Source organism: Engraulis encrasicolus, chromosome 11 (assembly GCF_034702125.1).
Source record: "Engraulis encrasicolus isolate BLACKSEA-1 chromosome 11, IST_EnEncr_1.0, whole genome shotgun sequence".
Classification (NCBI taxonomy): domain Eukaryota; kingdom Metazoa; phylum Chordata; class Actinopteri; order Clupeiformes; family Engraulidae; genus Engraulis; species Engraulis encrasicolus.
In genome coordinates, this window is record NC_085867.1 from 28,399,720 (window position 1) to 28,412,219 (window position 12,500).

Sequence of the window (12,500 nt, forward strand, 5' to 3'; positions counted from 1 at the left end):
ATGTGTGTGCGTGTGTGTGTGTGCGTGTGCGTGTGCGTGTGCGTGTGCATGTGCGCGTGCGTGTACGTGTGCGTGCTTGCATACGTGTGTGTGTGCGTGCGTGTGTGCACATGTGTGCGTGCGTGTGTGTGTGTACAGCAATACTTCCATGCGGGTGGTAACGGTTTGAAGAGAGCGTTTCTGGAGAAGAGCCCTGAGTTGTCATCTCTACGCCACGCCCTCTCTCTCTACACGCAGACCACCGATACGCTGATCAAGACCTTCGTCACCACGCAACATGCACAGGGTAACACACACACACACACACACACACACACACACACACACACACACACACACACACACACACACACACACACACACACACACACACACACACACACACACACACGTCCTCTCACTACACGCAGACCACCAATACACTCATCAAGACCTTCATCACCATGTAACACGGACAGAGTAACACACATACACACATGCACGCACACACACCCTCTGACTGTACGCATGTAACCATGCAAACACTTATCAAGGCCTTTGTTACCACACACACACACACACACACACACACACACACACACACACACACACACACACACACACACACACACACACACACACACACACACACACACACACACACACACACACACACACACACACACACACCATTTCTTTTTGCCTACCCACCACTGGTACCACTCAAGAAGACCTTGACCTTTGCCACTGAACAATCTCCATGCTTGCAGACTTTGGACATGCTTGTCATTTCATGTGCGTCCACTGGAGGGTGCATGTGACACATGCTTGCGCTATTCTATTGTGCCCACCTGGGATCTGCTCTTTTGTATGTTTCTGACTCTTTGGCTCACAATCTGTTATCTTGCTGGTTTTCTGGTATTCAGTGTGTGTGTGTGTGTGTGTGTGTGTGTGTGTGTGTGTGTGTGTGTGTGTGTGTATCTGTGTCTGTGTCTGTGTCTGTGTCTGTGTCTGTGTCTGTGCGTGTCTGTGCGCGAGTGTGAGTGAGCGTGCATGTGTTACTACGGTATATGAATGTGTGTGAACAAGTGTCTGTATCTTTTCTTGCTGCACTCTGATACTTGTGGTCTGTCCCGTGGGTCTCCTTTCACTGCCTGTTCTGTGGTCTTCTCTTCTCTTCTCTTCTCTTCTCTTCTCTTCTCTTCTCTTCTCTTCTCTTCTCTTCTCTTCTCTTCTCTTCTCTTCTCTTCTCTTCTGCTCTGCTTTCTTCTCTTGCCATCCGCTTCTGCTCTGCTTTGTCCCGTCCGGCTGCAGTGCTGAATGGCAAGGGCGTGAGGATCACCCCTAGTGAGAAAGTGCAGCCCAACAGGGGTAGGTACAACAGCCCAATGCCTGGATATAGTATATTGGGTAACACTTTACTTGGGTTACCCTTTACTTTACACCGGTGTCATACGCAGGGTGCGATTTGTCAGAAAACCAGAAGGGGGGATATGATTCAGATTTCAAGCATTATCAATGGAGTTACATTAAACTATGATTAAAATATGTAGAAAAAGTGACAATATCAAAACCAGAAGAGGGGACAATCCCCCCCCATCCCCCCTACAAATCGCACCCTGGTCATACGTATGACTTAACAGTTTCATTACAGTGTCATAACAGTGTCATGACACAGTTATGTTCGTGTCATAAACATTTTGTCCGTGTCATAAACATTTTATGGCTGTTGGCCTTAAGTGACATTCGGTTATGGCAGTCTTTGCCATAACCGAATGTCACTTAAGGCCAACAATCATAAAATGTTTCTGACATGGACATACTGTTTATGACTTATTTATGACTGTGTCATGACACTATTATGACACTGTAATGACATGCCTATGACACCGGCGTCAAGTAAAGTGTTACTGTATACTGTATCCATCTGATTGCCCCACCTATTAACCCTGCACTTTTCACAGCACTTCCATTTTGCTAGTTCTCGTTAGGTTGCCCATAGCCCTCATTACATTACATTACACTGAGCTGACGCTTTTTTTATCCAAAGCGACTTACAGTTATTTAGGTACAGGGTATTGGTTACAGGCCCTAGAACAGTATGGGGTTAGGTGCATTGCTCAAGGGCACTTCAGCCATGGATGAAGGTGCTGGTGAGGCCAGGATTTGAACTTGCAACCTTACAGTATGATCTAAAGACCAGTGCTCTAACCATTGAGCCATGCTGCCCCCACAGTTGCTCCGGCAATTTCTCCTGCATTGTAACCTTGGATTATAATGTTGATGGGGTCATTTGTACAGTCCAACGGGTGTAGACGTGGCCTCCTGTTACCCACAATTCCTTGCACCCCTGTTATGCATTCCAAAATATGAGCCATAAAAGCAGTGTGCAAACTAAACTAAAATATGAAAGGCCTAACTCAATACTGACTAATGATTGTTTTCGAGCAGCTCTGTCTCTCATTGTGTCTCCCCTAGACTCTCTGTTTTCATTTTGCTTTTGCTCTGTCCTCTAATTGCTGAATGTCACAGACAGACCTTCATGTGTCTGATTTTTTGCAACTGTCCTGCATTGTTTTGACTACTTTTGATTGTGTAAACAATTACTTAATGTGGCCTTGGCTGTGGCTCAAATAGCTAAGGCGCTGTACGCCGGGAACCCGGGTTCGATTCCGGCCCGAGGTCAATTTCTCATCCTCCCCAATCACTCATTTCCTGTCTGGCATAAAAGCCCATAACATCAATAATTTGAACTGTTTTCCCCTCTCCTCTTCTCTTCTCCTTCACTTTCCTCTCCTCTTTTCCTATTCCCCTCTCCTCTCCTCTCTTCTCCTCTCCTCTCCTCCTCCTTTCCTCTCTTCTCCTCTCCTCTCATCTCCTCTTTTCTCATCTCCTCCTCTGCTCTCCTCTCCTCTCCTCTCCCCTCTCCTCTATCTTCTCCTCCTCCTCTCCTCTTCATTTCCTCCTGTCCTCCTCTCTTCATCTCCTGCTCTCCTCCTCCCCCTCTCCTCTCCTCCTCCTTTTCCTCCCCTCCTCCTCTCCTCCTCTCTCCTCCTCCTCATTTCCTCTCCTCTTCTCCTCCTCCTCTTCAGGTTCAGGGTTGGGTGATAAGCAGGTGGGCGAGGTCTCCATCCAGATTGACCTCTTCACCCACCCTGGCACCGGGGAACACAAGGTCACCGTCAAAGGTCAGCACACACACACACACTCACACTCATACACACAAACATTCACACTCACACTCACACACAAACACACACACACACACACACACACACACACTCACACTCATACACACAAACATTCACACTCACACTCACACACAAACACACTCCATCAAAGGTAAGGGATTGGTGAATGAGCTGAAGTGACACACGTCAAGCATGTTGTACTGTATATGCATTGTATTACAGTATAATAACTATTCCCCCTACTCTCATGTCTACAGTACTCAGTGGGGGTTGCTGCGAACAATCTAAAGTGGCAGACATTGGGCATGCTGTATATGTATAACTAACAGTCCCTCTCGTGTCCCCCGGTTGTCACTTGTCGCCCTGTCCCCCTCAGTGGTGGCAGCTAACGATCTGAAGTAGCAGACGTCTACCTACTAGACATCAAGCCTGTTGTATATGTATATCTAACTACCCCCCTCGTCCCCTGTCCCCCTCAGTGGTGGCAGCTAACGATCTGAAGTGGCAGACGTCCGGCATGTTCCGTCCCTTTGTGGAGGTGACGATGATCGGGCCGCACCTGAGCGACAAGAAGAGACGCTTCTCCACCAAGTCCAAGAACAACAGCTGGGCGCCCAAATTCAACGAGACCTTCCACTTGTGAGTAGACGAATAACACATCAGAACTTCCACTTGTGAGTAGACAACAAATAACACATCAGAACTTCCACTTGTGAGTAGACAACAAATAACACATTAGACCTTCCACTTGTGAGTAGACATCAAATAACACATTAGAACTTCCACTGTGAGTAGACAATAAATAACACATTAGAACTTCCACTTGTGAGTAGACAATAAATAACACATTAAACCTTCCATTTGTGAGTAGACAATTAATAACACATTAGAACTTACACTCTGAGTAGAATCCCACATTAGACCTTCCATTTGTGAGTAGACAATTAATAACACATTAGAACTTCCACTGTGAGTAGAATCTCACAATAGACCTTACACTTGTGAATAGACAATAAATATCCCACGTTAGACCAGAGACGGTCTATTATGAATTAGAATTAAAAGAATCTTTGGTTAGACCTTCCACTTGTGAGTAGTATCCCACTTTAGATGTTCCACTTTGTGTAGAATCCCACATTAGAACTTCCACCTGGTTATTTACATCCCACACTAGACCTTTCCCTTGTGAGTGTTTCTGAGTGTCATTTGCTAATTATAATCAGCTTTATTGCAGACACATGTCCGTATGATACACAATAATAATGTAGTGAGGTTACATTTTATTTTACTGCCGCTGTTAGGTACATTGTAACGAACTATGTAGTAACATGTAAGCATCATATATTTGCCTTAGGGTTTGGTATATACAGTGTAAGTAACTACACATAATACATACACATAATACATAAAACATGTTGATACATGTGATATATGTGACAGAGGTCATCTTGCACCTGTTCACCCCCCTCGGGGATCGAACGTGCGACCTCGTCAACTACAACGGTTCGGCAATGGGAGACACAGTACGATACCGCTGGGCCAAGAGACTAGTCTCTCGGCCCAACGGCACGAGACTGTATGAGGCTATCGGAGGGAGGTTTACCAACGTTCCACGCCAACTCTGTGCTAGTTAGCCTCCGTTACACTCTTCCCCTTAACCCCTTAGCGCAGCACCCTATGTTATTACCTTACTGTCACCAAAATTGCAATGTCTATGTCTTAATCTGTTAATTAAGGCTCTCGGCACTGTCATAGCAATGTTGTTATGATGTAGTTTAGTAATTTCAGCAAATAGTGAATAGGCCGGCCGGCGACCGCATCTGCAGTAAGAGGCTACACCTCACTCCCATCCCGGGTCAGCGGCACCACTGTGACGGAGGTCATCTTGCACCTGTTCACCCCCCTCGGGGATCGAACGTGCGACCTCGTCAACTACAACGGTTCGGCAATGGGAGACACAGTACGATACCGCTGGGCCAAGAGACTAGTCTCTCGGCCCAACGGCACGAGACTGTATGAGGCTATCGGAGGGAGGTTTACCAACGTTCCACGCCAACTCTGTGCTAGTTAGCCTCCGTTACATATACAAAAAAAAGACGGTAGAAAACGAAATAGTACGTGTTTTAAATGCGACCCATATTCAGTCCCCTTTATAACCAAATTCACGTTGTAACCCCCTGCTTCCTGCTTCCTGTTTCCTGCCCCGCAGCATCCTGGGTAACGAGGAGGGCCCGGAGAGCTACGAGCTGCAGGTGTGTGTGAAGGACTACTGCTTCGGCCGCGCCGACCGCATGGTGGGCGTGTGCGTGCTGCAGCTGCGCGAGGTGGCGTCGCGGGGCAGCTGCGCGCTCTGGTGCCCCCTGGGGGCGCGGGTGAGCATGGACGAGACCGGCCTCACCGTGCTGCGCATCCTCTCCCAGCGCTCCAACGACGAGATCGCCAAGGAGTTCGTCAAGCTCAAGTCGGAGACGCGCTCGGCCGAGGAGGGCAGGTGAGGTGATGGACGCCGACGCCAAAATGGACTCTAGTGGCGGCTAAAGATGATATGAGGACGCCAAACTGTACTGTGGTGGGAGCAGATGATGACTTGAGGATGCCATACTGCGGGGGTGGCCACTGGCACTGGAGGGAAGGGCTGATGAGGAGACCAGAGAGAAGGGGAGGAAGGGACACAAGAGGAGAGGAAAGGGGGCGGCAGATGGGTGTGAGGGAGGGTGGGGCAGTACGGACACATTCACCTCAGAGGAGGAAATAAATTGAAACCAGAGGAGGGAAGGGGAGGTGACAGGAGGCCAGAGGAGGGAAGGGGAGGTGAAAGGAGGCTAGAGGAGGGAAGGGGAGGGGAGGTGAAAGGAGTTTGTCACGCTCTGCAGTATGGGAAACCCTCAGACGAAAAGAGGAGATGAGATCACTAATGGCATGTGTGCAACAGTACTGGGGGGTGAACTAGGCCCAGATGAAGTCACTGATGCCATTAAGCCCAACGGGGAGACGAACTTCACATCAGCAGGGATTTCGTGAGCGGTGCCGAAACACACATACTGGTGAATACTGCCCTCTGTCTGCCACTAACGGGATCACAGCCATGAAGAGAGAAAGAGAGAGAGTGGGATTGTGTGTTTGTGAAACTTGTTACTGCCAATGTGGTTTTCCCCTCTGCTGCCAAGGAGTACATCTAAGACTAGTTGACAACAACAGCAACAAATAAACAAACACAACAAAGATGATAAACAACTCCTTCTGCCTCCCCCCAAAGGACAATCTTTCTTTTAGTTCTTTTTTTAAATAGTTTTTTTGTTTTTACCCAAAAGAAATCCTCTGCCTTCCATCTGCCCTCTCTAAAAATGAACCTGACCTGTCCCTGGACTGGACTGAAGTTTGAGGCACACATACAACTCTCATATCGCCCTCTCTCTCTCTCTCTCTCTCTTGACTCTCTTTCTTCTCTGTGCATCCACTCAGTGTGTCGTGTGTGTCCTATCTCTGAATCATGGATTGTCCTTGAATAATACAGATGCGTTTGCCACCTAATGAAGTGTACGCACTGTGTGATGTCTAGCTGGGGTGTCATTCCAAGATCCTGAGTCAGTAGTAAAGCAGGTTAAGTGAACCTTGAGCCACTATATTTAACTCGTTGGGTAGTGGTAAATCATCTAATAGAAGAGCCTAGAAGAGTTTCCATCTTAAATGAATGAGGGTTTACCACTACCTGTAGGTTGACTTAGCCAGGTTTATGACTTAACCTTGTTCTTGGCATAACCCCCTGAATCCTGGGCACTAGAGTGTACAGGGTCACGTTGTTCATGTGCAATATCAATCCTCTCCCCTCCCCCCAATACACCCTCCCTGATGGCAATATAATACCCAAGCCCTCCCCATCCCTACCCCCCAACCTCTCCCAGTGGCCTGAGGCCTTGATGCCTTATGTGTTTATCTGAGTGGATGTTTTTAACGAAGTTGTCCGATGCTGGTGGTCAGCATAACGTTCCACCGAATGGTGAATTGAAGAAAAAAACAAAAACAAACTAACACTAACACTAACACACACATTTACACACCGCACTAGTTCACACATCCTGTATTTTCACATTCATATGGACTGCTGGATCACGGAACACGTAAAAGAATCCAATCGAATCGAATCGTCACTGTCTTACACATAACAGTACTTACTGCAATGTTTGTTTTTTTTACAAGTTCTATATGTATTATTCTCTGTTCCACTGTATAGTTTATTCTGTATGTATCACGTGGCTGGTGAGTGTTGGGTGGTTGGGTGATTGAGTATGGACCAAAGGCGGTATACCGTAGAGGGAGCCTATGGCATGTTAACGCCAGCGTAACACCTCAGACCAACGCCTGGGCAGGGCAGGGCTGGATTAGCATGGCCTGGGGCCCCAGGGCTACAGGTTGCGGTGGGCTCCCCGGAAGACAAATCTCACGACAAATTTACATAGACATTGTACCATAATTACCAGCTAGGAATTACAGATACATGTCTACCAACTGTACTCAACACGACAGATTTTTTTTCAATATTGCATCTTGTCATAATTCTGCAATTTTTCACTTCTGGCCAATCAGGGGGGCTCCTGGCAGGTGGGAGCCCCTAGGCTGCGGCCATATCTAGCCTGTGTGTTAACCCTTTGAGGAGTAAGGACTTTTTCCCAGTTCTTCTAGAATTTCACTTGAACACTCTACAGCTCCTATAAACCTGTGTTAAAAATCCCGCAAAGTCATTGTGACATCATAATGAGAACTCAAAATGTTGGCAAAATTCTAATCACATATTTGTGATGGTACTCCTCAAAGGGACCTGCACCTGGGCATACAGTACTGTACACCTGAGCATCACTTAGCAGTGCGACTTGCCGGTTTACAAAAGAACCAATTCTATTTTCGTGTTTCTATCTCTATCTCTCTATCTTTGTGGCCTTATTTTAGAATGCGTCAAGACAGTCGGAGTATACGGTACACTGTATCACGTTCACACTTTCTTTCCTTTTTATGTTGTGTTGAGTTGTGTCTGATACGGCAGATGCTATTTTACCTAATGTGCAAAACGATCTTTACCAGTGTTTCACTTCTCTGTATGTTTTTTTTTTAAATATTGTAACATGTTTTGTTGTTTTTATTCTTGTCATGAAAAAATGCTGAAATATGGTAATTTTTGTTTGTTACCTACTTTTGTGGTTTGCCCAAGTGGTTGTTCTCGTTAGCACCCTTGTAAAGGTGTCAGACCGTCACTTTTGATAAATGCTGTCCACTAAAACAATCACAGAGCAGTCAACGTCACATGACCACATGGAACCTGAGGCTGCACCACTGAGCTTCACTGCTCAGCGCCACCTGTGGTGTGTCCTCCGGTATTACAACTGCCTGTATCTGAAAATGCACCTCTTGCCAATCACCAGACTATTGAGTGCTGTGTACATACACATACACAGAATCGCACTGCACACACTCTGTTTAAATATCACATTCACTCTGTACAGTATGTAAAACAAAACAAAAAATATTTATATTGTTCATATTTTGTTGCCATGGATTTTGTGGATGTCTGTTTTTATGTTTTATTCATGTGATGTGGTGGAGGCAGGTGGAGTCTCCCCTTGAGTGTGTGTGCCAAGCCGTTTCATCTCCCTGTCTGCCACTTAACCATGCGTGTATTTTATAGTTATGTTTTTAAAATAAACTTGCCCATCTTGCACTACCATCCATCTTTCCATTCCCCACAGATGGAGCATGTGTTGCATCGATTCCAATGAAGCATTACATTTTATTTAATTTTTATCATTGTTTGTCCAATAAAAAGAAACGTATGGATTATGTGAATTGAAACACAAATGTGTACATTCAAGTGATTCATTTTGTACATAAAACTTTTTGAAACTCCCTGGTGGTCGTGTTGGATTTTGTTCTTTTGTAAGACTCTACTCTCTATCAAATACACAATTTAAGCGTGAGAAGGTAAAGCGGCTTTGAGCAGGTTGAAAGTGGCTTTGTGTATCAAGAAAAGTGCTATATAAAACCTATCCTATTATTATAATTTATTATTAAGGTTGTGCAGAATAAAACTTTAAAGATGACTCTTGAATATTTACATACTAAGTAATGCACTAATATTTACTAGTATAGCCAAAGTACAGTAAGTTTTGCCGCTACAAATGTCTATTTCTAGAAATTCAAAATGGTAGACACAGAGATCATCCATCTTTTCATGTATGAAAAGTGCAATTTTCCCAGTCATAATGAATACTTAGAGTTTGATGGTGGTGGTAAGTATTGGTAAAAAAGACGTGAAAAACATTTGTGAATGGGTATCATGAATTCTGAATTCTAAACTACTAAAAATATTACACCGTGACAAGCCAGACTGTAAGGCCGCTTTAAATTATGCATGTAGCCGGCCCTGCCGTGGCCAACCGGTAGGGCACTCGCCTGCCATGTGGCTGACCCGGGTTCGATTCCCAGCCCAGGTCCTTTGCCGACCCCTCCCCTCCCCGCCTCTCTCCCAATTCGCTTCCTTTCCACCTCTCACACTGTCCTATCAAATAAAGTCGAAAAAGACCACCAAAAAACATCTTTAAATTATGCACATAGTCATGTGCGATCGAGTGGTGCACATGCTTGCTTCAGAATGATCAGAGCGCAACGTACGATACTGAAGTTTTCATGTAGGTGGCAGATGGCCAACGGGGCTATTATGTTCCATCATTGTTTGAAGTTTGTATCACCCCTTGCGCTTCTGTCATTATTGCAACGTACGCACGGCACCTCCAACCTCCTAGGCAGGTTAGTCTTAGCCTCGCAAGCCATCCAACGTACTTCCGCCAAAGGATTGCCTCCACTAGTCTGGCTCTTGTTTTCTGTGGAGCGATTGCAGCGGTAGGATCTTGATGCCCAACGTTCCCCAGAAAACAGCGAATAAACGCCCCACGTGGGGGAGGTCGCTTGTGATGATGACATAAACGTCTGCGCCAATTGCTCTGGTCTGCACTATGTTGTTGTTGAGTAACTGTCGGCGATTGGGTGAGAGCTGTCCAATCATTTCAAACCATAACTGAGTGTAAACTTTCTGCTTCCTGCAATCGCGTCAGATCACACAAGCTCCAGACCATGAATACGAAATGAAATGGTAGTATTATGGGATGGTCAGGACCAGGCTAGGTTAGTCTTAGTTACCAGGCTCATTAAAAAGGACAAGGGGTGTGGTGGCTCAATGAACGAAGATACCATTCCATTACATTTCTGACACTCTAGGAAGCGATTCGAACCCGGGACTTCGTTTCCAACCATGTTGTCCGACGTAATGGGATGGTGTCTTAGTGCATTGAGCCACCACACCCCGTTGTGCTTTTTGATGAACCTGGTAAACAAGGCTAACCTGCCCTGTACTGTAAGCATGAGTGTGTGTGTGTCTGTGTGAGATACTAGATAAAGAGATAGTGAGAGATAGTGCACTGTACCGCGTGTGGGAGTGTCTGACAAGACAAGAGTGTGTGAGTGAGAGAGAATGGGCCTTTCTCAAAACATAGGACAGTGTCCTTCCAAGTGTATCAGCCTAATTAGTCACCCCCAGTGATTGGATACTCTTTATTAGTCACACCCAGTGATTGGATATTCTGTAGAGTTCACCAAAGAGTATCCAATCACTGGGCGTGACTAATTAGGCTGATACACTTGGAAGGCCACTGCACTAGGTTTTGAGAAAGGCCCAATGTGAGTGGGAGAGTACCTGAAGTAAAGGTGACCTGGCTCCCACTGAGGGCAGACATCTTGGACAGGTAGACAGTGCAATAGTGAGTGTGCTACAATATGCGACCTTGCCTCCTCCACTTGTGCTTGTGGCCTAGCCCCCCGCCTCCTGGCCCCTCTTCCGTGGAGAAAACGCTACAGTTTCCCAGCTGTCAGCCTAGCCACAACAAATTTTGAGGGACTGTTTTTCATTCACCATCCCAATTGCAAATGAGACAATTGAGCTTTTGCAAGATATTGAAATATAATGCTGTTGTCAGTGATGTCACCATGACATATTACTTCCTGGTACGAGGAAACAAGCACAAGTGGAAGAGGCAAGGTCGCATATTGTAACGCACTCAGTGTTGGGACAGCTCCTGGAAATGAACGATGGGAACCGAATCACAGCTGGGGGAGCCACTCCATTGTTATTATTTTGTTCATTTTTCATTCTTGTTAAGCATGTGACCTTCAAAAACACAAGTGTCTGCCTCGGAGAGTGGCAGATTCAGTCTTAATAAGGACGATGACGGCTCTTTGAAAGGAATGAGCCATTATGAGTGACCCGGATCCCGTCAAAGAGCCAGAAATCCCATCTCTGCCCCGCAGGTAGACAGAGCCCCTCCCTCAAGCTGGCCAGGTAGACAGAGCCCCTCCCTCAAGCTGGCCAGGTAGACAGAGCCCCTCCCTCAAGCTGGCCAGGTAGACAGAGCCCCTCCCTCAAGCTGGCCAGGTAGACAGAGCCCCTCCCTCAAGCTGGCCAGGTAGACAGAGGGGCTCTTTGTAGCCTGCTGTGCAGCCTTATTGATCTCCTGCCCTCATTCCAGAGTCGCTCAATCACACGCACGCAAGTTATTTCTGGAAGCACATATTTTACCCCCAAAAAACTACACAAAACTACTACCTATAAATAAAGTAATAAAAATAAATTCACATGCACACACATACACCCATCTGTCAAAGACCGCAAATCTCAAACCTTACACTTCACTTACAAACAAACAGTGTGTGTAGCTGTATGTGTTTATTATTTATCCATCACTGCAGATGACATACATTATCTGTACTACTCTCGCTCTCTCTCTCTGTGTGTGTGTGTGTGTGTGTGTGTGTGTGTGTGTGTGTGTGTGTGTGTGTGTGTGTGTGTGTGTGTGTGTGTGTGTGTGTGTGTGTGTGTGTGTGTGTGTGTGTGTGTGTGTGTGTGTGTGCCCTGCCAGAGGTCTAGTTCATTATTATGCTAACTGTTCCTCTTAGTTACCTTCTGTCTCTTTCTCTCTTCTATTTCTGTTTCACTCTGTGTTCCCCTGTTCTCTCTCTCTCTCCCTCTCTCTCTCTCTCTCTCTCTCTCTCTCTCTCTCTCTCTCTCTCTCTCTCTCTCTCTCTCTCTCTCTCTCTCCATCTGTCGTCACAGGTTTACTGCGTCCAGAGTCCAAAGATCACCTGTGTGTTTGCTCGCTCTCTCCCCTTGCCATGCATGGACACACAGTGTGTCTGAGGGGGGTTTTCCTGCTTAATGCACCTCCTATCCGCCTGACACACACACACACACACACACATACACACACACACACACACACACACACACACACA

The 12,500-nt window shown here is 46.2% G+C and overlaps 1 protein-coding gene across 2 annotated transcripts in view; it reads left to right on the plus strand.

The window, feature by feature from the left end:
- unc13bb (unc-13 homolog Bb (C. elegans)) overlaps positions 1-5,830 on the plus strand; it is a 173,670-nt gene extending 167,840 nt beyond the window's left edge. For both annotated transcript variants that reach the window (XM_063210348.1, XM_063210349.1), the window contains 4 exons: positions 139-286; positions 3,072-3,167; positions 3,650-3,809; positions 5,380-5,830. In XM_063210348.1, the coding sequence (XP_063066418.1) occupies positions 139-286; positions 3,072-3,167; positions 3,650-3,809; positions 5,380-5,665 (690 nt within the window). In that variant the 3' untranslated portion in view covers positions 5,666-5,830. The remainder of the gene's footprint in view (positions 1-138; positions 287-3,071; positions 3,168-3,649; positions 3,810-5,379) is intronic.
- The last annotated feature ends 6,670 nt before the right edge of the window (positions 5,831-12,500 follow it).